A 26,863-nucleotide genomic window follows, 5' to 3' on the forward strand; every position below is an offset into this window, starting at 1 on the left:
AAATCCCCAGTGCCAATCTAGGACAAAGCCTGGCGAATGATCAATATCTATGTGGTGAAAGAAAGAGACGATTAATCAATAAGACATTTGCCCTGTCTGGGAGCTCACGTACAGCGAGGCGATGGCTTTGTAAGCCTCTCACTCTGACAGCAGGCTTGTGGGCAGGGAGGGCTCTGACCCTCCTCAGGAGTTGGGAGAGGCAAAGGGGGTCAGCTACAAGTGTACACACATCGCATTCACCACACCATGCTTAAAAAACAAATCCATAAGTCGCAGCTGCCAAGCATGATGTAAATGTATGGGGACTGAGGAACTAATTCTGCTGGCCTGAGGTTTTTTCATGGGTGGGGAGAGATTCAGGCCCTGTTTTGTCTTTCACTTTTCACAAGGAACAGCCGAAGGGAACCTGGCTCCTCTGGTTCTCCATCCTTCCCGGAGTCTCTTCCCACACTCCAGAACGGGCCCCTTTCTCTGGAGGTGGCCAGCCCAGATTTGCCGGGTGGCCCACTGGTTGGCCTCCTTAAACTTTCCTAGAACTGTGCCACAGTTTAAGGGACAAACTTTTGAAAAACAGAACAACAACAAAAAACTTGAAAGACTTCAAACCTTAATTTGTCTGAGAAAATCCACTGTTAACCCAATAGCTTGCTTGAATGGAGCTGTTAAAGATCAACAAAGCCAGGCATTAGTTAAAGCATGAAAACAGATTTTACTCAGTAACTACTTACAGTAGGAGAAAAAGCTGATCATTCTCATTTGTGCATAGCAGACTGGGCGTTTTAAAGGGTGAAGGAGAGAGTAGGGCCGGGAAGCTAGCATGGGATCAAGTGAAAAATCATGAAGGGGTGGTCAGTATTAATGACGGGCAGCTGTGCCTGGAGCTGGCCGTTATGAAGCTGGGATTCTATCCTCCCACAGAGACTGGGGGACAGAGGCCTATCCTCCCCATGACTGCATTTCAAAGCAATGGCTTTCAGGTCCTTGAGAAAGACACTTCTGAGGTGTAGGCGATACATATACATCTCAAAGCAACAGAGAAAGGATTCACAGTTGTAAGCCCTTTTAAGAAAATATCCTAAAAAAGGGAGGTCAGGGGCCTTACCATCGGGTGTTGGCTAGAATAAACGGGGAATTCTCCTGGCTGCCTTGAGCTTTCTCGGGAAGACATTTTACTGGGGTCGAGGTTAGGCGGCAGCGGAGGGTGGGGGACCTTGAGTCATGCTCCTATAAGCCACGCTAGAGTTCCTCGTCTTTGAGTGCAGAGGTTTAGACTGAGTCTTTGTGTGCAGAAAGTCCTGCAGTTCTCACAGCGACCTGCCAGAAAAAGTCGTTCCCAGATGTTTGTAAATCCTCCGTTCGCCAACCCGCCTTCACGTTCTGCGGTGATCTTGTCGAGCGACTAAGCGTGCAGTATTAGAGAAGCGGGTGGCAGAGTGCTGGCGCTGAAGGTCATGTTGCATGCGTAACTGTCGTGTTGTAGGGGCGGGGAAGAGGGAGGAGACACTGACCACCCCAGAGGCCGCCCCATTAGCTCGCTTGCTTTGGGCGACGTCGCTCCCACGGCGCCCAGGGTACCCCGGCCGCTGTCTGCCTGTCTTCCTCCATTACCGCGCAGGCTTGGCCACCGCATTAAGGCATTCCCGCTCTCCGCGGAACTGCTCTGCCGTCTCGGCGGTGAAAGTGTGAGAGGGTCAGTAGTTGGGTCAACTTTGACTCCTCTCGCCCGCCCGGATCCTTAAGGGCCTCCTTGTCCTCCCGGGCTCCGGTCGCTGCCGGGTCTGTGCGCAGGTCCGCGTCCGTCCTCGCTCTGCCATGGGCGCCTCCAGCTCCTCCGCGCTGGCCCGCCTCGGCCTCCCAGCCCGGCCCTGGCCCAGGTGGCTCGGGGTCGCCGCGCTAGGACTGGCCGCCGTGGCCCTGGGGACTGTCGCCTGGCGCCGAGCATGGCCCAGGCGGCGCCGGCGGCTGCAGCAGGTGGGCACCGTGGCGAAGCTCTGGATCTACCCGGTGAAATCCTGCAAAGGGGTGCCGGTGAGCGAGGCTGAATGCACGGCCATGGGGCTGCGCAGCGGCAACCTGCGGGACAGGTACAGCAGAGCGCGAGCGCGGGCGCGGGGCAGCGCGGAGCCTGCCTGGGATGAGGAGCGGGGGGGGGGGCAGGTGGGGCCCGATCTATCTGGGAAGGACTATAGAGGTTTGCCACCTGAGTTTCTGGGCTGACTGTTGGGCCGTTGGTCGTTTATCTGGGAAGGCCAAGTTCATGCCAGGTTTATTTTTGGTAAAGTAGGTAGGGGCAATCCCTTGCCCTTCCCTAGACGAGAGATTCCTCCTCTGTAACAGGAGGGGGTCTGACCTGTATCTCCAAGTTTCCTTAGCTCTAAAGTTTGTGATTCTATCCTAGTATACCAAAGTAGAAGAATAAAGCTATTGGCACTAGAAAGCAGCAAGAAAGAAAACAAGTGTTGTTCAAGGACATTGGCTTAGGCCTTGCTGGGCCTTGTTCCTCACATTTCTCCAATCCTGGGGGTGCCCTGGAGGCCTGATACACTTTGATGAAGGATGAGCAAGTGGCATGGGGACTCTGGGGCAGAGGTGATACTTGCCATTAAGGGAATAGTGTCCCCCCTTCTCCCATAGGCAGAGTTGTCCACAGCCTTTGGGACTTTTGGGCCTGACACATAGACATTTCATACTTAGGATTAAGATGCCTTCTTCTTCTTCTTTTTTTTTTTTTGAGACAGAATCTCACTTTGTAGCTCAGGCTGGAGTGCAGTGGCACTATCTCAGCTCACTGCAACCTCCATCTCCCAAGTTCAAGCAATTCTCCTGCCTCAGCCTCCCAAGTAGCTGAGATTACAGGTGCAAACCACCACGCCCGGCTAATTTTTGTATTTTTAGTAGAAACGGGGTTTCACCATGTTGACCAGGCTGGTCTCAAACTCCTGACCTCAGGGAATCCACCAGCCTCGGCCTCCTAAAGTGCTGGGATTACAGGTGTGAGCCACTGTGCCCAGCCAAGATGTCTTCTTATCTGGCCGAGATGGTTTAGCTGTGGCCCTGTGTCCGAGGGGAGGGAGGTTTGCAAGTTGATCATTCAAGGATTCCTCTAGCAGAGAGCCACCTGCATCCCTGTGTTCACTCCAGGACACGCGGATGCACTGTTTTCTGAAGACTGCTGCCCTCTTAAAGAAATGTGGACTTCCATGGTATTGGAAAACTTCAGAGAGTCTTAGAGAAGTGTTGTGTACACAGACCATATGAATCATGGGAGGATTTTCATTCTCTCACCCTTACCCCAGATTTCTTATCGTGGAGAGCTTTTTCAACTATAATTTCCTGAGATTCCCATCCCAGGACTACGGAAGCAGAATCACCAAGAGTGGGGTCAACTTGCGTAGAATGTTTAAATCTCCCCCTGGTGATTTTGATGCTATAATTAAAGGATTTTATCTGAGACCATGAGAAGAAGAGGATGTTTAGAGCTTATTCAAATATGAAGGATAAGAAAAGCCTTCCTATTACTGGAAAGACTTCAGGCTCTGTGGGACTGGACACCTTCCAAAAAACTGGGAGAACCAAATTCTCACGATGCATGTCCAGAGAAAATTAGTGTTGCAGGCTAGGTTGCACTACTTCCTTCCTCGCTTGAAGGGTTGGTTTCACAGACAGTTTCCAGTTCTAATCTGCATTTCCTCTGATCACCTGAAGAACGGTTTCTTTCCCACTTCTCTTTGTCACTGCTTTGCCATGACTACTGCAACCATGGAAAGAAAATCCGTGTCCTTTGCCTGTGCTTTTTGCTCTCATTGGCATCCTAAAATAAATACAACTGTATTACCTTTCCCTTGTTTTAAACAATAAACGCTTAGGATGGGGTGGGGTGATGTGAAGCCTGGGGTAGAGGGAAAGGCAATGAAATTAATGTTATTCAGTGTTAAAATGCAGCAGACACTGAGCTAAATCCTGTCACATAGATTAGCATATTTAAACCTCATAAAAATCTTGTGGGCTAGATAGTATTATCACCATTTTGCAAATAAGGAAACAGTATCAGAATGAATGAGTATCTCATCCAAGGCCAGAAAACCAGTGTGTGCTGTGGGGATTTGAACTCAGATCTGTGTGAGTACAGAACTTATGCTGTTTGTATGAAACCAGTGCATGATATAAAAGTATAAGGATTGCACTGAGGATCAGGAGACTTTGGGCGAACTTCTACAAAGTTGTCTCATTTGCAAAAGAATGAGGTTGAACTTCATGGTCTCTAAAGCCCCATTTTAACTACATTTTATTTATCAAAGCATAATTAACAATTTGAAAGCAGGCTTGCTGGAGAGAACTCTGTTTGATAGCCGCTGTCCTCTCCACCTGACAATTTAATAACACTACTACAAATATTCCTAGAGTTCAGGGAAAGGCCTCATTTAATGAATTCCATTCTGAACCTGTGTCTTTGGAACTAACTGTTCCAAGGAGCTGGGATTTTCCTCTGGAAGTGCTCTGGGTCTCAAATTTCTAAAGGTATTTTGTTCAAAGCTCTTAGTATACTTGTGAACACTTGGCTTGAGCACCCTAAGCATTGAGTGTTTAAAGTCCACCTGGCAGAATGCTGGCATTCGGTGCCTGGTGCAGTTGCTGGGAGGGCGTGCTTGTCCTCCCTGACCTTGGAAATCTCTGCTCTCCTTAGCAGCCATATGTGAGTTGATCAGTTTTATCTATCTAAACCCTTACTGAAGCCAGTCCTTTATTTCTTCTGCACAAATGATGAACTGTTGGAGAAAGGAATCCCTTAAGTTTATTATTATCCAGGGTGTTATTCCCTGCCCAATTCCTGCTGTTTTTCTCCTCCCACACTCAGTAGTAGAGTTCCTGCTTTCCCTCACTTTTCAGTCCTTCCTGCTCCCCAGGCCAGTTTGTAATTGAGAAATGATATTTTTTTCTGTTGTTTTGGGCTCCACTTACCCGTTGCTGTTGGTTGTTCGGGGCTCTGTAGCTCTTTTGGGGAATCGGGGCTCCAGGCTTCTACACTGATCCCTCTACCACATACTCATGTTTTACCTGTAAATTCAAGGTGCTGGCTTTTGGTGTTGCAGACTAGGTTGGGGTAACTTGGTTATGATGAAATCTATGCTCCAGACTTATCTCTTCTTTCAGATCTGGCAGAATAGAACTAGTTATTCATTCACTGGGCATCATTTTGTGCACAAGAGGTGAAAAATAATATTGCCCAGGTTGACAGGGAAATGAGATGGTTGGGGTATGTTACAAATGGTAACCTTTTAACCTGTGATTGCTGTCTTTGTCCTGTTCCAAAATTGGACTCCCTGTAAGTTGCCAGTTTTTCAGTGACAGTGATGAGTGGGAAACCTCTAGTGACAACTTCCCACTGTTAACCTCAGCAGTTAACGCCTGTGTTATTATACAACAGTCTGGAGCCACAGGCCAGGCTGTGAGCCACGGTGAAGGGCGACATTAGCAAGGGATGAATGGGAGATGAGAAGATTCAGCCCATGGAGAAATAATGTCAGAAATAATGTGCAAACAGGTTTGCCACTCCTATTTGGACATGGCTCTGGTTGTGTGCAGATCTCAAAGGGAGTCTTGTCTGGGGAAGGGTCATGTTGGAAGTTAAGGGTGAAGGCTTTAGTGAGGTTAACCAAAGAACTGTGCACCAAGGGACAAGGCTGGAAATAGGGAATAGGGCCCAGCCCTGTGAGGCATCTAAATCAGTGGATGCCTGCCTATTTCACTGTAGCCCCATTCTCTGGGCAGACATCCTCTGATTTACAGAACCCAGCCCCAGGATGAGTGAGCCAGAGAACTGTGGGATCTAAAGGCATCTTTGACCAGGCAGGATGGCTCACATCTGTAATCTCAGCACTTTGGGAGGCCAAGGAGGGAGGATTAATTGAGCCAGGAGTTCCAGACCAGCCAGGAGGTCCAGACCACAGTGGGACCCCATCTCTACAAAAAATAAAAAGATCAGGTGGGCCTGGTGGTGTGTGCCTGTAGTCCCAGCTACTCAGGGGACTGAGGCAGGAGGATCGCTTGAGCCCAGCAGTTCAAGGCTGCCATGAGCTAAGATCATGCCACTGCACTCCAGAGCCTGGGCGATAGAGTGAGACCCTGTCTCCCTCTCTCTTGATATTAATTAAGTATAAATATATATAAATGAATAAATAATACACATATGCATATATACACTTAGGAAATGGTGGGCTGGGCACGGTGGCTCACGCCTGTAATCCCAGCACTTTGGGAGGCTGAGGTGGGCAGATCATGAGATCAGGAGATCGAGACCATCCTGGCTAACACGGTGAAACCCTGTCTCTACTAAAAAAAAAAAAATACAAAAAATTAGCCAGGCATGGTGGCGGGCGCCTGTAGTCCCAGCTACATGGGAGGCTGAGGCAGGAGAATGGTGTGAACCCAGGAGGTGGAGCTTGCAGTTAGCCGAGATCGCGCCACTGCACTCCAGCCTGGGTGACAGAGTGAGACTCTGTCTCAGAAAAAAAAAAAAAAAAAAAGAAAGAAAAAGGTGGTCTCCTCAGAGGGGTGGGGACTTGCTGCTACCCAGTGTCACCAGCTTTTTGGAAGCGGGTAGCCAAGACAGTTACTGGAATGCCTTTACACTGCCACACCATCATAATGCCAGTTAGCAGAGCACAGGCTGCCAGCCATTGTCTTCTGGTGTGGTTGCGGGGAAGGGACAGTTTAGCCAGCACCTGGAAGGGACTTTACGGATAAGGAGGTTGCAGATGTAAGACTATCTGCCAGGGTCAGGACAGGGCAGAGACGGAGCTCCCTGTGCTGGGATATTGGATGTCCTCCTGAGGTCTCCTCAGGCTTTCCCTGATGGCTCTGGTCATATTTTGGAATGTCTCCCTGGGAGGAGCCGCCCCTGCTTCTGGAAGGGGCTGTGCTTTTTATCCTCCTCACATTTGGAAAGCCTCTGGCTTTCAGACAATTTTTACTTATCAGTGCCTGCATTTTCCTCACCCGCTTGTCTGCAGATTCTATCTTCTTTCTAAAATAGTGATATTGGGCTGGGCACAGTGGCTCATGCCTATAATCCCAGTACTTTGGGAGGCTGAGGCGGCAGGTCACTTGAGGCCATGAGTTCAAGACCAGCCCAGCCAACATAGTGAAACCCCATCTCTACTAAAAGTACAAAAATTAGCTGGGTGTGGTGGTGCACACCTGTAATCCCAGCTACCCGGGAGGCTAAGGCAAGAGAATCACTTGAACCAAGGAGGTGGAGGTTGCAGTGAGCTAGACTGTACCACTGCACTCCAGCCTGGCTGACAGAGTGAGACTCTGTCTCAAACGAAATGAAACAAAACAACTAAACGAAACAAAACAAAATGAAACTAAACTGTGATATTGAAATTTATTTTCCCTAGGAGTGGAAGATTTTTTTCTTTTTGGCAACACAGTCTTTTGTGTGGTACAGCCCCAACCTATATGCTAGGCTGTAGGTAAAAGCCTAACCAACTGGGCCTGGCCAGCTTCCCCTCACTCTTCAGCTCATCCCGTAGAAATACAAAGTAAGAAAACCAAGTCCAGTACAGTGGGCTCTCTAGGAAATAAGTGGGATTCTTATCTAACATGTGACTTCTGTGTGTCTTTGTTCTCTATGTCAGAACGTGTGCATGAAGAGGAAAGGCTGTTTGGGAGGTTTCCTGATGTAGGACCCCCGCATGCCGCGGCAAGTTAAACAGAGCAGAGGCTGGCCTGGTTCCTCTTGGAGGCAGCAACATTGCAAGACCTTTGTCTCAGACTCAAATTCACTTGGCCAACCTCATCTTGTTCTACAACAAAAGGACCTGAAAGCTATTTTACTTCTCCCAGGGCCACAGAGACATATTTAACAGACCTACAGAAGCTTCTAACCAAAGCAGAACCCCCAGACAAGCAGCAGGGTTGACTAAGCAGTGAGGGAGAGTCTCTGAGCCAGGCTCATGTTCTTGTTTTTGAAACTGGAGATTGCCATACATCAGCCAGACACTCTCCCAGAACTGTTTCCGCCAAATAAGCTCTTTCTGGGGTCACCAACTTTTAGACCCAAATCATTTGGCCAGACCTGGATAATTATCTGGAAAATGATTGTTAGGTCCCAAGACGGGGTGGGTGGAGAGTTCTGAGGAAGTAGAAAGCTGGAGGGAAGCTGTTGGGAGGTGGAAGAGGATTTTCTGAGTGTGCCCTGGTTTGTTTCTCTGCAGGTTTTGGCTGGTGATTAAGGAAGATGGACACATGGTCACTGCCCGTCAGGAGCCTCGCCTCGTGCTCGTCTCCATCATTTATGAGAACAACTGCCTGATCTTCAGGGCTCCAGACATGGACCAGCTGGTTTTGCCTAGCAAGCAGCCTTCCTCAAACAAACTCCACAACTGCAGGTGTTCTGCTTGGGGGCATCCACAGAACTGCAACAGGCTTGGTTTCTCTTCAGGCTCCTCCTTGAATTCTGTCTTGCTATAGTTTCTACAGTAGAGGATGACATTGGTAAAGGAAACATTTAAGAGAAGTGCAGTTTGAGTTGGGATTGGGCATGAGTGGATGATGCAGGGTGTTGTTTTAAGGGTACCTAGGATTTGTTTTAATCAGGTATGGTTAGACACGCAGACACAGAAATGACTGCCCTGAAAAAAGAAGATGTTATACCAACAGATTCTCTAGAAACTGGAGGCACGCCACGCCACACAAGGCCAAGTGGGGGAGTACCAGGGTGGGTCAGGAGGCAGAGGGAGCAGGGGGAACATGTGGGCAAGGGCTTTTATTGTGGTTTCCATAGGAAAGGAGAAGCAAGGCAGGGGCGGCAGGCTTAGGGCTGGCTAGTTTGAACAATTTCAGCAGGCTCTGGGACGCAGGTTGTCTGGTACTTGGCTCTGGGGTTGACTAGGGCATGGGACTAGTGGCCCGGCATGTAAGCACCAAATAAAGGAGGTGACTGGGAGTGCAGACTCTGGATGGGTTGGTGTTCCTATTATAGGCACACTTGCAGGTCATCAGTCTATTATTTCTAGGAATTGGTCAGCCCTGGGAGAAGTAGTTTCTTCAGTGTCAACAAGGCTCCAAGATGTCAAAGCGTAAAACATGCAGAAAATTAAAAGCAGGATTACTACAAGTATAAAGGTGGTACAATGTGCTCATCTTTAGGGCTTTTCTCCTTTCATTCAAATCTTCATTCAGAATTGTCAACTCTCCAACCAGGCAGACAAGGGAGTTAGTGGAGACTTTAGCAGCTGTATCTCAGGGCTGGGTGAGAAGGATGCTGGAGCTTCCAGAGCTTTTCAAGTTGACTCTGCAGCCTCTGAAGTGTGTGGTTGAGATGAAGGCATATTCCTTGGGTGTAAGGGATTTCCACTTCTGGCCAAAGACACACCTCAGGCCTTGGCGTCCTTTTGGCCTAGGGGACTTCTGTTGGGTTGTCAAGTTCCGTGGTTTGCTGGGGTCTTGTCCTTCCACATTAAGAAGACTTAGATGCTTGTCATGGGATGAACTGGATCCCTTGTCACCAACTGAGCTTAAGTGTGTGGAAGTTGGTGTTGTCCCAGGGCTCAGAGGGGAGCCTCAGATTACTCCGTGAACTCTCATCTTACGCTTTTTCAAGCAAAGCGTCTAAGCTGAAATCCACAACTCATGGTTCCCAATTTTCAAAAGTCTGAAGCAATAATTCACTGAATTCAGTATTTCAGGTAATTATCTTAGCAAGCCCATGAGGGGGGTCATTAATTCCACTTTACAAACGAGGAAACCACGTCTTAGATCACTGCCACGAAAACACAGAGCTGGGATTTGAACCCACTTCCCTCCTAAGGCTTTTGCCTTTAACGTGTTTGTGTAGGGAGAAGAAAAGCTTTTCCATAAATGACAGGTTTTGAGCCCATCAGTTCATTGAAGAGGAAGTGTGTAGCCATCTCGGCTTAATTGGAAGACATGTGAAGGTGATGGGTAAATACGTAGCTGACATGTGTCACATAAGTAATATAGGTGTTGCCCTGTAGACTCACTGTGTTGCCAACAGTGAGCAAGTTTTTCCCACAAGGCTCTTTACCAGCTAAATAGGCAGAAATCTAGGGGGACACACACCTTTCTGGATGGAAAGAGGGAAAGAGGAAGACCTTGCAGGTGAGTTGCCTGGGTCTGAAAAAGACAGCAATTGCAGCTATTCTTTTTTATTTATTTATTTTTTGAGACAGAGTTTTGCTGTTGTTGCCCAGGCTGGAGTGCAATGGCATGATCTTGGCCCACTGCAACCTCCACCTCCCAGGTTCAAGCGATTCTCCTGCTCCAGCCTCCTGAGTAGCTGGGATTAGAGGCATGTGCCATCATGCCCAGCTAATTTTGTATTTTTAGTAGAGATGGGGTTTCACCATGTTGGCCAGGCTGGTTTCGAACTCCTGACCTCAGGTGATCCACCTGCCTTGGCCTCCCAAACTTCTGGGATTGCAGGCATGAGCCACCGTGCTCAGCCTGCAGCCTCTTCTTATGTAATTCTGTTCCATGCATGAATTGTAGATCTGGATGAGGTGGGAATAGAGAGCCTGGAACCCTGGCATTTTGGTGAAAATGATTGAGAGCTGTGCCTTTGGATTGATGCAGAGGTGTAGTCAGCGCACTGCCCTCTCTAGCTGGTTAGACATGCTGTAACTAGTTCAGCCTGTATTTATAAGCTATTTTTAATGGATTGGTTGCCAAGGGAACTGCTAAAAACTGAAGAAATAATATAGATAGTGTGTTTAGTTAGTGCCAGCTGCTGTGATAAAATACCATAGTCTGAGTGGCTTAAACAACTGACATTTATTTCTCATAGTTTGGGAGGATGGGAAGTCTAAGATCGAGGTGCTGGTAGATTGGTGAGGTCCCTTTTCAGGGCTGTAGATGGCCACTTCTCGTTATGTCCTCACATGACCTTCCCTGGTGCCTGCATGAAGAGAGAAAGCATTCTTGTGTTTCTTCCTCTTATAAGGGTGCCAATCCCAGCATGAGGGCTCCACCTCATCTAAACCTAATTACCTCCCATAGGCCCCACATTGGGGGTGAGGGTGTCAACAAAGGAATTTTGGGGAGACACAAACATTTAGCCCCTAACAGATGGTAAGCGACAGAGTGATTACCACAGCCAGCCCACCAGAGCCCAGAATCAAATAACATAAACCAACAACCTCAAGTTAGTAAAAAGAAAAGTCCCTTCACAGACATTTGGACAAGGCTGAAGTGTTATGAATTTTATATTATTCTACGCTTATTTTATTTTATTATTATTATTATTATTTTTGAGATGGAGTCTCGCTCTGTCACCCGGGCTGGAGTGCAGTGGCGCGATCTCAACTCGCTGCAACCTCTGCCTCCTGGGTTCAAGTGATTCTCCTGCCTCAGCCTCCTGAGTAGCTGGGACTACAGGCGCATGCCACCACGCCCAGCTAATTTTTGTATTTTTAGCAGAGATGGGATTTCACCATGTTGGCTACCATGGTCTCGATCTCCTGACCTTGTGATCCACCCGCCTCGGCTTCCCAAAGTGCAGGGATTACAGGCATGAGCCTCCACGCCCGGCCACTTATTTTTTTTTAAACTTTCACTGTTAGTGTTTTGAATCAGCTTTCCCTGTTCACCTTGTGTGGTGTTAAGTTTTTTTATACTAATTATAGACCAGTATGGCTTCTTGATTATCACAAGTATTTATGAATAATTATTGCCTTTTTTTTTTTTTGAGATGGAGTTTCGCTCTTGTTGCCCAGGCTAGAGTGCGATGGCACGATCTCAGCTCACTGCAACCTCCATCTCCCAGGCTCAAGTGATTGTCCTGCCTCAGCCTCCTGAGTAGCTGGGACTACAGGCATGCACCACCACACCCGGCTAATTTTTGTATTTTAGTAGAGATGGGGTTTCACCATGTTGGCCAGGTTGTTCTCGAACTCCTGACCTCAAGGGATCCACCTGCCTTGGCCTCCCAAAGTGCTGGGATTACAGGCATCAGCCACCGTGCATGGCCTGATTATTGTCTTAAAAGGTGAAGCTAATGTTTTAAAGTAGGGGGAAGTAAGACATGACTTCAACCCTATATTGAATTTGTGGTTCAATTTACAGAAAATTGATGTGAAAATACGTGTGTGTGTATGTGTGTGTCTGGGTGTGTGTGTGTGTGTATTAAATAAAGCACTTGCAAGAGGACCTGGTATACAGTAAGCACTTAACTGGATATTAGGTCTTAAATAGCTATTATCTTTATTGTATTAATCCACCTTATCTATGAATATTATTTTTCTTCACTTATTTGTGTCTTATTTTATCTCTTTAATAAAGTTTTATAATTTTAGCTGTAATGTGATTTTACATGTTTTGTTAGATTTAGTCCTAAACATTTACTCTTTTCTTCCACTTTTACATAGCAAGTCTTAAAAACACTTTTTTTGTTTGCTGTGTAAGATTAGTATTATTTATTCTTTAATTATTGATAGAACTTGCCAGTAAAAGTATCTGGATTTTCTTTGTAAGAGTCTATTCAAGTTTTTATGTCCTCTTACATAATTTTTAGTGAGTTACTTTTGATTAGTGAGTTAAGAGATTGCTTACTAATGAAGTTTTATTGAACCCAGAGTGAGGGTCAGTTTTTTCTATGGAATGTTGCTGATGAGACATTTTGTGTCAACATGTAGAAGAGAGTGGATTCTGCAGAAAATTCTGCAAGAATTGGAGAAGATGGCATGGCAGAGGGAGCGATACCATCCAGTGCAGGGATGGGAGACAGGGCTGGTGGAGGGATGCCTTCCATCGGGGGGAGGGGGCTCTGGTTAATCAGTATTCCATTGCCCTGTTGGGGGCTTTTCTGCTTTTCAAAGTGCCACCCATAAGCTTTCCCGGGTGGGTGGACGCTGTGAGTAATATGTGTGCACTTATGTACAAGTGCTGTTCTGAGGGGATGAGGGAAGAGCTCCATCCAGGAGCATATACTTAGGGAACTGCTGAACAGTGGGGTGGAATCCGTTTTAGGGGAAAAGCAGAAGGCCAGGAGAGGATCATGAGATGTCTGTAGAGCCAAGAATTAATCAGAGGTGAAACAGTGGCTTTGAGAAGGGGGTTTAGAGAGAAGGAAAAGGCCCAAGAAATGTGAAAGGAACAGCACTGAGATTTGACAGTAGATAGGAGAGGAGGTGAGAGGTTGGGAGTCTCTACCCTCAGACCAGGATTGTGAGTTGCAGGGTACACAGGGGTTCATCTAACTGGGAGCACCTCATGTGTCCACATTGAAATCCTTCACATGCATCGCCTCAGGAGTCCTCACACTGGTATGAGCCTTCCCACAGGGAGGGGCAAGCCCTTCCCATGGCAGATGAGGGTAGGGGAATCAATTTCCAGATCCTGTGAATTATATCTACAATCAGCAAGTGCTCCTGTCTCACCATAAACCTTTCTTCTTTGTACAGAGGAAAGGCTTTTGTCTGTCCACCCCATATCTTACTAGGGGCATTGCCCTTGGAGGGAAAAACATACAGGGACCCAAACAATGAAAAATGCTGGTGTTGATAAAGAGGGTGACGTTAATGATAGGGTAAAATTGTTGTACAAGTCAGTGGTTCCAACTCTTTGTCTTACATTAAAATGAAGGGGCCTCCAGTGAAATTGTTGCTGATAAATCATTAAAAATACTTTTTGATGACAAATCACTATGTGAAATATATTGCCTGGAGATTCAAGGAATAAGTGAAATTACTATAACTCCCATTTCTATCTATTTGTTTGTGTGAAAAATTCCTCAGGGCTTATTTAAAAGAAAGAAAATTGATACTGAACCTTGTCTTATTCTAGCAATATGTGAGATTCATTCAGAGTTTTATGGATATTTTATAGGGTTCATTAAGCATTTAATTTCAAATAAAATCTCACTTTTTAAGTTCATTAATTATAAAAATATATAGCATATCTATTTTGTTATGATCAATAGTATATAAATCATAATTGTAATGATAACTCAATCCTGAAAACATTTCTTCACACTTGAAAGCTTAAGAAACAAACCAAATTTAATTGATTCAAAAGAAATACAGTAAGTGAGCGATAGCCATAAAAATACATTAGGATAAAATTACATAAGTAAAATAATATACATATGTGTTCATGAATAAAAAGAGGAATAATACAAAAATGTTTAAATGGATAATGGTGGATATCAAACCAACATGGCATTTAGATCCCATTACACACTTTTAAAAGCATAATGTAATCATTTTATTTTAAATGTCAGTGTTTAGAATTCAATGGAAATGATGTCTTTCAGAACAAATTAAACTTATGATGAAAAAGTTTACCTGTCAACTTATAGTTCTGTGAAGGGTCCATTGCTTTTTAAAACTCCATTAGGGGAATTTAAGCGAGAAAACCTTGAGGGCCGCTGTGTTATCTAAAGTTATCTGTTCCCACCAAGTGACATAGGTAGGTACCATATAATTATCTCCAATTTACAACTGAAGACAGGTCAGAGGAGTTAAATGATTTGCTTATGGTCACAGAACTAGAGAATGGCCGAGTTCCAATTTGACCCAGGTCTGTTGGATTCTAAGCTCAGGGTGCATCTGCCACAGGGCAGCCCCTCTCCTCTTGTGAAAGTGTCCTAAATCCTTACGTTCATGGACCAGCAGCTTAGGCATACAGAAGCTTGTTGGGAATGCAGAATCTCAGACTCTAACCCAGACCTACTGAACCAGAATCTGCATTCAAACAAGATCCTGGAGGATTTGCACGTACATTAGGGTTTGGGTAGCTCTTCCCCAGAGCACACTCTACTCCTTTCTCTTGCGCTTCTGCCCAGCTTTGACCCAGGGACCACTTAACAGCCCTCTGGGATGGTCAGGTCCCAACAGTCCAGCTGTTCATTTTTGACACCATCCCTCAGTGTATTGATATAAGTAAGTAACCTGGTGTTCTTTTGTGACCTTTCCAGGATATTTGGCCTTGACACTAAAGGCAGAGACTGTGGCAATGAGGCAGCTAAGTGGTTCACCGACTTCTTGAAAACTGAAGCGTATAGATTGGTTCAATTTGAGACAAACATGAAGGGAAGAACATCAAGAAAACTTCTCCCCACTCTTGATCAGAATTTCCAGGTGAGCTTACAGAGAGTTTACCTTCACTGCTACTAGTCACCCTTCTCTTTCTGGCTTCCTTCCCAGTTGATAAAGAGCCTCTCTTGGGACCTCAGTTAAGAAAATATGATAATGGCCCTGGTGAGTGATAATGAGGGCACAGCCTAGGCAGAGGTACCAGGGGATGGAAAAGAAGGTGGATATGAGAGGTGTCTCAAGAGTGGGATCTCTAGGGTGTATGGAGGATTGAATATGGGAGATATTGTGGAGGCGGGAGCCAGGGGTGACTCCCAGGTAGATGGAGATGCAAGAGAAAACTGGCTGGAGAAACAAAAGTGAGAAGTTTGTTTGGGACTAAATCCAAGTTTCCTGGAATTATAGAAGCGGACTTTGTTCTGACCCGCCCCTCACAATCTGTGACATGTGCTTATTTCAGGTGCTGGCGAGGCACCTCCCCCTAAGGAAAACTGTCCCCTGAGCACCTACAGCACCTGGCAGCTATTTTTCAAATTATCAAATAATACAGAGGGCCTACATGTACGATGGTTTATACTAGGCTCAGTGCAAAAGACCAAAGCCTCTGATTCTGCCATGAGCTAAGGTTTAAAATACAAGGACCTCAGGGAATTTCTCTCCATAGCCCCTAAACTACAAGCTCCTTGAGGGCAGGGGTTTTTATCTGCTTTCTTTACTGCTGTTTCCCCACTAGAACAGTGCTTGGTAGGTGCTCAGTAAATGCCTAGTGAGTGAATGGTGTTGTTGAGGAAATTATTACTGGAGTATAGCTGATTGGCAGCAGGTCCTCGCTGTTTGAGGATGATGGGGGAAGGGGGTCGCTGCTGGAGTGGGAGTGGGAACCCAGGAAGAGGAAGCCTGGTGAGTGACATTGGCCCAGAGCCGGCCCTGGCTGCAGCCCTGTCCCTGTGTATGGGCAGGAACTGCTCCAGCTCCTGGCCACTGCAAGCCCAAAGTCACATCTCTCTCCTTCCTGAACACTGCTCCCCTCTTCTGCACTGAAGAGGTTTTGCTTCTGGACATTACTTAGCTTTGTAGTTGGTCTAGGCCATTTTGTGGAGTGGTGGGGCCTGACTATCCTGTGTTCTTGGCAAGGTGGCCTACCCAGACTACTGCCCACTGCTGATCATGACAGATGCCTCCCTGGTAGATTTGAATACCAGGATGGAGAAGAAAATGAAAATGGAGAATTTCAGGCCAAATATTGTGGTGACCGGCTGTGATGCTTTTGAGGAGGTAAGCGACCCACTGCTTTTGTGCATCGTGCTCAGATGTGCTGCTCGCGGTGCTAAGGGAACTCTGCTCTAGCCAGAGCCAACTCAGATCCGCCAGGGTCCAGTCATTCACTCATTGCTGCTGCCATCACTCATTGCTTGCGGAGTTGTTCACTCATTGTTGCTGCCATCAACACACTGGCCTCAGGGGGGCGTTGCTCTCACCCGTTAATGCTTGGGCCCCAAAGCAAACAGTCAAAACTCGAAATTGTAGCAAATCTGAGGTTGGAATATGTAATCATAGCTCAGAGATAACTGAGGGAAGCGAAGATAAAGAGAAAGATAAAGCCATTTTCCACTTCTTTATCACGCAGCAGAGCTCTCAAAGATTTGAGACTTTTAGAAGCCCCATGCCCCAAAGTGCAGACCAAGAGGACACAGGCAATCTGCCCCTGGAGACATACCATGCTGTGGCCTGAGTTCTCTCCCAGGGCACCCACATGGTCTTTTATGGGATTGACACCAGACATTTCCACCCTTTTCAAGGACACACCTTTGTGGTCTTAAGGGAAAACTGCATCAGAACCCAGTAGAAACCCTGAACTCTGTATGTGATATATATATATAGCTGGGTATTGCTTGGTGATAAGAAGGATTAGCCATCATATTAAGCCTCAGGGGTGAGCTAAACTTTCCGAGCAGTGGAAGTAACAATGACAAATACCATTTATTGGGTGTTTACTGGGTGCTAGGCATTGAGCTAAATAATCATTTCAGATAAATTACTTTCTTTGATCTTTACGATAACCCTGTGAAATTTGTGTTACTGTCTCCTTTTTATAAGGAAAATGAAACTCAGAGGTGTTATACATTTTGCCTAGCAGAGAAATGGTGGCTGGCATTAGAACACAAGACTTGTAACTCCACCATCTGTAGAGCTGGGGTGACAATTCCAATTTAGAGATCCCAAATAGTTAACTCTGAGGGAAGAGGCTCTTAAACACCCTCTCAATTCTTTGCTCCCCTGAGTGAATGACCGTACTTCCTTTTGTGTGAGTAAAATGTGCCCTAATTTTTTTTTTTTTTTTTTGAGAGAGTCTCGCTCTGTCACCCAGGCTGGAGTGCAGTGGCACGATCTTGGCTCACTGCAACCTCCACCTCCTGGGTTTGTGTGATTCTCCTGCCTTAGCCTCCAGAGGAGCTGGGACTACAGGCACACGTCACCACCTTGGCTAATTTTTGTACTTTTAGTAGAGATGGGATTTCTCCATGTTGGCCAGGCCAGTCTTGAACTCCTGACCTCAGGTGATCCACCTGCTTCAGCCTCCCAAAGTGCTTGGATTACAGGCATGAGCCACTGTGCCCGGCCCCTAATTTGTTGATAAACATGGTTCTTTAGGATAAACCTTTGCACTGAGCCTAGTATAAACCATCGTACATGTAGGCACTCCGTATTATCTGATAATTTGAAAAATAGCTGCCAGGTGCTGTAGGTGCTCATGTCTATAGTCCCAGCACTTTGGGAGGCCGAAGCAGGAGGATTGCTTGAGCTTAGGAGTTTGAGACCAGCCTGGATAACATGGCAAAACCCCATCTCTACTAAAAGAATATAATAATTAGCCAGGTATGGTGGTGCGTGCCTATAGTCCCAGCTACTTGGGAGCCTGAGGTGGGAGGATGGCTTGAGCCCGGGGCCGGAGATTGTGCCACTGCACTCCAGTCTGGGTGACAGAGCGAGAACCTGTCTATTAAAAAAAAAAAAGGAAAGGAAAAGAAAAGAGCAATAGCAATGTATACAGAAGTTGTCTACTTGATGGTGTTATCTTGTCATTTGTTATCTAGTTGAATTCCTCTGTGCCTTTGTTAATTTTTAAAATTCAATCATCCATTATGGGTCAGGCATGGTTTGTAGGAGCCCAGATACAGATGAAAAGATATGGATCTTGCTCTTCAGAATGTTCCAATATGAGGGGCATGGCCAGGAGACAATGACAGCCTAGTGTCAGACGTGCTTTAGTGTACACACTTAGAAGGTACCAGAGATGTGTAGAAGTAGAACTACCTAAATCTGCCTGGAGAAGGGAGGCCTGGGCATGGGGAGGGGTCAGGTCCAGGTCCCCGGAAGCAATGCTGTTCACCCTATACTTGTGTGGATTGTGTGCAGGCCAGGGTCAGAGGAGGGTCTTTATGGGTAAAGGTGACAGGCGGTTGGGAGGCCTAGAAGCACGAGAGGCCATGAATGAAGGGGTGCTTGGGAGCATTTTAGAATCACAGGAGCATGGGGGTAAAGGAGAAATGTTAGGGAGGCTGGACTGGAGCTGGCTGGAGGCCACCACACCAAGGAGTTTGGATTTTATACTGTGGATATTGAGGAGCTGGTAATAACTCTGAGCAAGGAAGTAATTATGATTTGCATTCTTCCAATAAATATCTGCCGAATGCCTGTACAGTGTGCCAGGCACATATTATTCTGGCAACTCTCTTGAACACTCATTGAAAGGCAGGGAAGCCTGAGACAGAAATACCAAGGCCAGGCCCAGTCACTAGAGAGTCTTTGTTTTTTTCTTTTTTGAGACAAGGTCTCACTGTGTCACCCAGACTGGAGTACAGTGGTGCGATCACGGCTCACTGCAGCCTCGAACTCCCCAGCTCAAGTGATCCTCCCACCCTAGCCTCCCAACTTCCCAACTAGCTGGGACTACAGACATATGCCATCATGCTTGGCTAATTTTTGTATTTTTTTGTAGAGACAGGGTCTCCCTATGTTGCCCAGGCTGGTCTTGAACTCCAGGACTCAAGCAATCTGCCTGTCTTGGCTTCCCAAACTGCTGGGATTATAGTCATGAGCTACCTCACCTAGCTAAGAGTCTTTTTTCTAAAGTGCAGATTAGCAGGCCCTACCTGAAACCTACATGAGCATTGTGACAGGGCCTGCATCTCTGCACTGGCAGCAGCATTCCAGGTGAATCTCATGCCCACAGTGTCTGGAGAAGCACTGAGCTAGGAGAGTGCAGGGACCACGGGGGTCAGAGATGATACAGGGTCAGGGCTGGGAGGGCAATGGAGAGTGCCAGAGCGGAAGAGGCCCCTGACATACTCAGGAGACTAGTTTCTTGAGGGAAGGAACTAGATTTTTCTAAGAATGAATCTAGACTTGGTGGGACCTGAAATTTATACAATTTGGGGGCCCCTTTAAGAAAAAAATAAATTATTGACAAAAATATATAAAATTAACAAAAATAAAATTAGGTTCAAGGCCTTGAAAGGTTCTGTGCAAATAAGGCGCCTGAGGCTCAAGCCTCAATGGCTTGCCAGTAAACCCACCTGCCCCTCCCAGTTCTAGTTTCACATTGTCTAGTGGGATGTACATAAAATCGGATTCATTAAATGCCTGGCAAACAGCAAATGAAATTCTCTGTTTCAAGAAGTATGTTACTAAAGATTGGAATGGAAATTAGTTCATGGAGTAGAAATTAATCCATGAAGCAACAGTTTTTCCACAGGAATCCTGTAATTCTTCCATTATTTTCTGAGAAACTTTCTTTTAGGGAATAAAATGTTTCCTGATTTGTTTCCACTAAAGAACAGATTATTCTGATATTAATTTTAGTTTAAAATCCTGAGCCAAGGAAATAAGAAAAAAGACACTCTTGTCACTGGCTGAAGCATTTTTGCTTTCCTGTACCTTGCCAACCTATAATTTTTGCTCTCCTATAACTTGTCAAACTGAACCTAAGGCTAATGTAAACCTAATCCTGCTTTCTTGGGCAGTGAGAGTGGAGTTGTCTCTTCTTCTTCTTCTTTTTTTTTTTTTTTTAAATAATAAACTGAAAATAAAAGTACAAAAAAAAAAAGGCCAGGCATGTCCTAGAACTTTGGGAGGCCAAGGCGGGCAGGTTGTGTGAGTCCAGGAGTTCGAGACCAGCCTTGGGCAACATGGTGAAACCCCACCTCTACAAAAAAAATTAATTAATTAAAAGTGAAAAAAAAAATAAACTGTTAAATGAATTTGTGCTCCCAAGTCCATTTGTCATTTTATTCCTGCACTATGATGGGCTTACAGAAGTAGCAAATCAGGTAGAACACTGATTTTTCTGGAACAGTCCTCTGGCCATGCACATTAAAAAAAATCCTTCTTATTAAATGACGCTAATGTTGCTGATTTATTCTTCCTTAAATTAGGAAGCCCAGTAGTTAAAGGCCTAATGCATTAATCTGTTTACCTGGTACCATCACAAAACTGTAACTCTTTCAATGAGTAGGACTCTGTTAAATATTAATGTAAAATGAATATTCAATAGGCCAATTAATCATTAAAAATTAGCAAACCTCAGCATGAAATTCGGCCATCATTTATTGCAAAAACACAGAGTAATAGGAGAATGTATTGTGTAAAATTTACTGTTTGTAGCCTAAAGTACTTTGTACTTTGTCCATGTAGCTCAGAATATTAAACGATTTTTAAAAGGCTGCTTCCTTGGGTCAGTGTGGTGTGCTTGAGTTCTGGGAATGCAGCAAAATGAAGTTTAGAAATGATGAAATTGACCAATGCTTCCTATCTCTGTAGTTGGCCATTGTGGGGTCAGTGTTTACTGATCTTTGCTCACTGTCCTGATGAGCTAAACTTGATATTTTTAATGGAATAACTTGTTTGTATCAGTCCTCACTCCACATTATGAAAGAATTGTGGAGAAGCTTGCAGAAAACTCTTGGTATGTTATCTTTCACTCAGGAAGTGTTTCTCCAGGAAACTTCCAGAGAGGGAGATTTTGAAGCTGAACAGCTGTGGTTGGACTCTGAGCCTCACTGCTTACTGGCTGTGTGGATTGGGTCCTCCCAGTCCTATCCTTTCCAGCTGCTGAGAAACACAGTTTTTGTAAATCATGATCACTAGACTTTTCAGTCCCCAGAACCTGAGTTTGGGTGGGTTAGGATTTGAGATAACAAGTCTGTTTTCTGGTGTAAGAACAGCAGTCTCTACCAGGCTTCAGGGATTTCTTGAAGTAGCGGTAATGATAACAATATACAAAAATAGCAGGAAGAATCATGACTCACTGCTATTGAACACTTACTACGTTACAGGCACCGTGCCAAACCCTTTACATGCATTATCTCATTTAATTCTAGTTCCCTTTCCAGACTGTGGGTCACAACCCATTATTGGGTTCTAATATCAGTGTAGTGAGTCCTGACTAACACTTTTAAAAGAAGTGCAGGAAAGTATAGGGTGGAATAAAAGATATCAGAGTAAACTATATGTAGAAGGGTTAAGAATTGTCTTGCAAAACTCTCTCATGTGTACACATGGGAGAGTATTAGGAAACAGTGTAAAATGTGGTTTTTACTGTGGGTCATGGCGGAAAATGTCTGATAGCCATTGAGGCGGGTAGTGTTTTGATCCTTGTTTTTCAGATAAGGAAACTGAGACTCAGAGAAGTTGAGTAACTTGCTCTCGAGGTCGCATAGCCAGTGTGTGGCCAAGTGAGGACTTGCACTGTGGCTGGCTGTCAAAAGTCCCTGAATATCAGCCAACTACACAACTCTGCCACCTTGTTAAAGCCATTTTCAGGTCATTTGGCAAACCTGTATAGGGCCCCAGTCACTGTGGATGGGCTGGGGGGTCATGGGTGTCAGGGGCTGCCCTCTGAAAGAAGCAGGACAATTGTGCTCAGTAAAAAATGGAGAAGAAGAACAGGTATCAGCTTTGGCATAATGAAGATTAGCCTGAGTTTCATGTTCATTATCTCTGTTAGAAGCAAGCTGAAAGCATCTGAAAGTCATTTTTCTTTCGTAATGAAAAGAACCAAGCAGGGGCCTGGGGAATGCAGGTGTCCCCTCCCTGCAGGCGTTTGTGGCATGCCTTTCAAGGTAAAAGTTCCATGTCCTCATCTGGGGAGCTTCTGACATGCGTATATTTTTAGGGGACTCCAGCAAGAGTCTTGGATGGATTTGCCTTGATTAGGAAAAGCTCCAGTGATTAAAACAGGAGGATAGGCATCAGGAGTGGATGGAGTAGGAATACATTCACATTTCTGAAGAATTTGCCAACAGAACTCCTTTACTTAAGGAGATCTCCTTCTACATTTGCTTTTTTGATTACACCTGAGTCATTTGTAATATTTTTCCAGAGGGGCTTTTAGGGGTTGGGCAAGAGGGAGTGAAAGATGGCGCAGCCAAGGACTACAGGACTTTCGCCTCTTTCTCATCAAGGAGAAGGAGGAGATGCTTTTGCGAGGTTCCTTCCGCACAGCCTCACACAGCTTTCTTATCACTACACCCAGTGAGTAAGCGAGACACCCCTGGAAAGCCCGCAGCGAGGGCGGCCAGCGGAAGGCGGATTAACAGGAGACCTGCAGTGAGATCTGCGTGGACCGGTGGGTCCCCCTCTGGCTGCACATCGGGCCAGCGGACAGCCTTAAACAACACTGGTGCCTCCATCTCAGGTGCAGCTTGGGCAGAGGGAGCTTTTGAAGCTCCCCTGGGGTTTCTAGTGTGCAGCCAGTGCTGGGAACCACTGGGCTAGGGTTTTCCAGGGGAGCAAAGTCGTAACTGGCAGGAGTTGCGGATGTGCCTGGAGACCAGAGTGGCCTTTAAATCATCGTGAGCTTGGCCTTAACCTCCCTGAGCATGATTTTCTGATCTTAAAGTTAACAGGTTCTACCAAGGGACTTTAAAGGCTCTTTGCAGCCCTCAAGTTGTTTAATTCCCTGGGCACTTTCTTCTCTCTCTCTCTCTCTCTCTGTGTGTGTGTGGTCGGTAAAGACACTTTTTCACAAATGTGTCTCAGAACGCCCTCTGTGATAGAACCGCTGCATTGGCTTTTTCTTTTTTTTTTTTTTTTGGCGGTCGGATCACAAGGTTAGGAGATCGAGACCATCCTGGCTAATATAGTGAAACTCCGTCTCTACTAAAAATACAGAAAAAAAAAAAAAATTAACCGGGCGTGATGGCAGGCGACTGTAGTCCCAGCTACTCGGGAGGCTGAGGCAGGAGAATGGCGTGAACCCGGGAGGCGGAGCTTGCAGTGAGCCGAGATCGCGCCACTGCACTCCAGCCTGGGCGACAGAGCAAGACTCTGTCTCAAAAAAACAAAAACAAAACCAAAAACAAAACAAACAAACAAAAACTCATATTGCACATGCTGTGTTCTAGCTTTTTTGTAAGTGAACTCGTTTAATCTTGACAGTCACTTAAAGTCCATTTCTCGAGATGTCCTTCACCATGCTTTTTCTAGTTTATCCCTGCCCCTGAGTGAACAAGGCTTTGTGTGAGTCCTTGTTGAACTGAATTCGAGGCAAGGACTTGGCCATTGAATTGTGTTTATCAGGTCTCATCCACTTCTAAATATGTTACATTTCAGACCAAGGAGGAAGTGTGTCTTCAGAGACGGTGGTGCACGGTATTCCCCTCGAGTGAGTGTGACACGTGAACGCACGCTTATCGATCCCTTGTAAGGAGAGGTCATTCACTTTACAATGCTACCCAAGAGACAAGCCCTTCAAATACAGATGTTGGAGTAGAGACGGCAGAGTGGAGGTAGGCAGGAGTGATCTCGGAGACCATGACCCCGCATACCTTTCTCTCGCTGTTCTCTGGAGGGCTGTGAGTCACTGCATGGACGAAGTGTGCTGAAAAGCAGTCCAGCACAGCCCAGGCTACTGCCTTTGGGAATTCAATTGGTAGCTGCCCCTCCCAGCCTCTGCTGTTGGTCATGTGGGACCACCCAGCCAAGCCCAGAGTGGGAGACTAGGATGTCTTATGTCCATCAGGCACTAAAATTATCGTGGCCGTAACCTCCCCTGAGAGGAAACTGGTATGTGGGTGGAACACACAGACCCACCTCAGCCTGCAGGATGTCCCAGTCAGTGAATACACTTCAGAGCAACATGGCCACATCTCAAGAGCTCTGCTTCACTTTTTGTAGCCTGTTGCTGGTGTTTCTAAGAGTAGGTGGTCTCCAGAGAACAGAAGCCAGCTTCTAAAAAAGCCTTAGGCAGTCCAGGCTCCGTGGCTCACGCCTGTAATCCCAGCACTTTGGGAGGCCGAGCCAGTCGGATCACCTGAGGTCAGGAGTTTGAGACCAGCCTGACCACTATGGTGAAACCCCATTTCTATTAAAAATACAAAAATCAGCTAGGCATGGTGGTGGATGCCTGTAATCCCAGCTACTTGGGAGGCTGAGGCAGGAGAATCGCTTGAACCTTGGAGGCAGAGGTTGCAGTGAGCCAAGATCGTGCCACTGCACTTCAGCCTTGGTGACAGAGTGAGACTGTCTCAAAAAAAAAAAAAAAAAAAAGCCTTAGGCTTCTGTCTTTCTCTTCTGCTAGGATTTTCCAGGTCCAAGTGTCCCAAACAACAGATGCCTCCAGGCACATTTAATATGCATTAAGGTTTACAGAAATGTGTCTCATGCGATTCCGTAGGAGCATACACCAGCTATTGTATAATGTGAGGATACTTATCCTTGAAGGAGAAGGCACACTGGGTCTCCACACAGTGCTGTTCAAACATGGGGTCATGAGAAAGCCCAGGGAGTCTGAAACCAGGGCTGTGGAAAACATTTTAATGATTAATTTCAAGAAGTTTTTCAGATAGTTAAATTTTTTCTGATTATAAAAGACATTTTTAAAAAGTTACTCATACTCTTTGCACAGCTTGAAAAACACAGTAGAGATTAAAGAAATGCATAAAAATTCCTCATTGGGTAACAGCGCCCACCAGGGCCTCTCGGGGGGTGGGGGACAAGGGGTGGGAGAGTATTAGGACAAATACCTAATGCATGTGGGGCTTAAAACCTAGATGACGGGTTAACAGGTGCAGCAAACCACCATGGCACAGGTACACCTATGTAACAAACCTGCACATTCTGCACATGTATCCCAGAACTTAAAGTAAAATTAAAAAAAAATTCTTCATCATCATACTATTAAAAGGTAGCCTGTGATAACATTTTGTTGTGTTTCCAGTATGGTTTATACAATATTGTAGAAATAGTATTAAATTCCACCATTTTCATTTAATGGCATATGGCAACCAGCTCTGTCTTTGCAAATCCTTCATTTGCGTGGTTCCAGTGGTTCCATGTTAGTCCATCCTGTGACTCTGCAATAACTTGTTTAACCATTCCCTTATGATTGAGCATTTAGGTTGTTTTCCATTTTCTCTTACATAAATAATGAGCAGCTTTGTAAAATGGTGGGTATCTACATTTCCAAAAGTATTCTTAGGAAATGCTAATGCAGCATTTTAAAGGCTCTCTGTATATATTGCCAAATTGCTTCCCAAAAACCTTATACCAATTTATATTCCCTCAAGGTGAGCATAAGCGTGCCCTTTTCATTGTGCTCTTGCTGGCATTGCTAATTTTTACTAATTTAGTAAGTGAAAAGTAATGTCCTATGTAAGTTGGTAATTCTTAGTGTATGGCATCCTGTCTTAGTCCCCAAATTCTAAAATATTCATATTTGCAGCAAATGTTTGAGGGTTTCCTAGTGCTAGTCTCTGAGATAGACGCTAAGATTACAGAGATGACCTCACTGTGTCTGCCTGCAAGGGTCTCAGGGCCAAGTGGGATCAAGGCTACAGTAGGTAGAGGGCTGCAGCTGAAGTCAGGACATCAGACTTGAAGGATCCCAGTGAGAAAGAGGCACTCTGGGCAGGGTGTGTGTGTGTGTGTTTGGGGGCAGTGGATGCTGAAGACTTGCTTGATATGAACTGGATCCAATTGCGGGAACCATGGCATGGTCTTTCTTTATAAGAAGAGTGATTAAATTTTGAAATATGACATTAAGGAATATTCATTAGCTTGTATGTCTTAAGAATAGAAAAAATAACTTTCGGTTTGAGATCATTTAACTCTGGTATAATGGGACGGGGTAAGAGGAGTTTCTTTTGTCATTCATAGCAAGCCCCTTTCAATCATACCTGAGTTTATGCTAGTGAGATGACTCTTGGGGAAAGAGGGGTGTCCCTAGACAGCTTTGGTATGGGAGCTGGTTCTCAGAAAGACTAAGCCATGATTAGAGGGTTGGGACTTTCAGCCCCACCCAGCCCTGATCTCAGGGGAAGGGAGAGGGGCTGGAGGTTGAGTTCAGTCACCAATGGCCAATGATTTTATCAATCATTTACATGAAATGAAACCTCCAAAAAACCCCTGAAAGATGGGGTTTGGAGAGCTTCTGAGTTGGAGAACACGTTGAAGTTCTGGGAGGGTGGTGCACCCGGAGAGGGCATGAAAACTCGGAGAGCCTCCATCCCCATCCCTTGTCCTAGACAGCATTTCCACTGGGCTGTTCCTGAGTTGCGTCCTTTATAATAAGTCAGGAACAACAGTAAAGCCTTTTTTGAGTTCTGGGAGTCATTCTAGAAACTTGTCAAACCTTAGGAGGGGATTGTGGGAACCCTCAATTTATAGCCAGTTGGTGAGAAGCATGGGTGGCCTGGACTTGGCTGGCATCTGGGATGGGGGGCAGTCTTGTAGGACTGAGCCCTTACCTAAGGGATCTCTACTTCCTTCTAGTAGTGAGTGTCAGAATTGAGTTGAATTGTTGGACA

The 26,863-nt window shown here is 45.7% G+C and overlaps 1 protein-coding gene across 3 annotated transcripts in view; it reads left to right on the forward strand.

The window, feature by feature from the left end:
• The first annotated feature begins 1,487 nt into the window (after positions 1 to 1,487).
• Positions 1,488 to 26,863, forward strand: part of MTARC2 (mitochondrial amidoxime reducing component 2) — a 36,514-nt gene continuing 11,138 nt past the window's right edge. The window contains exons 1-4 of one of the 3 annotated variants that reach the window (XM_055379210.2): positions 1,488 to 1,690; positions 8,220 to 8,393; positions 14,939 to 15,101; positions 16,191 to 16,331. In XM_055379210.2, the coding sequence (XP_055235185.2) occupies positions 8,251 to 8,393; positions 14,939 to 15,101; positions 16,191 to 16,331 (447 nt within the window). In that variant the 5' untranslated portion in view covers positions 1,488 to 1,690; positions 8,220 to 8,250. Of the gene's footprint in view, positions 2,085 to 8,219; positions 8,394 to 14,938; positions 15,102 to 16,190; positions 16,332 to 26,863 lie in introns of all 3 variants that reach the window. The other 2 variants (XM_019030721.4, XM_063708286.1) reach the window with 2 other exon arrangements.

The sequence above is a fragment of the Gorilla gorilla genome, chromosome 1, assembly GCF_029281585.2.
Source record: "Gorilla gorilla gorilla isolate KB3781 chromosome 1, NHGRI_mGorGor1-v2.1_pri, whole genome shotgun sequence".
Taxonomy (NCBI): domain Eukaryota; kingdom Metazoa; phylum Chordata; class Mammalia; order Primates; family Hominidae; genus Gorilla; species Gorilla gorilla.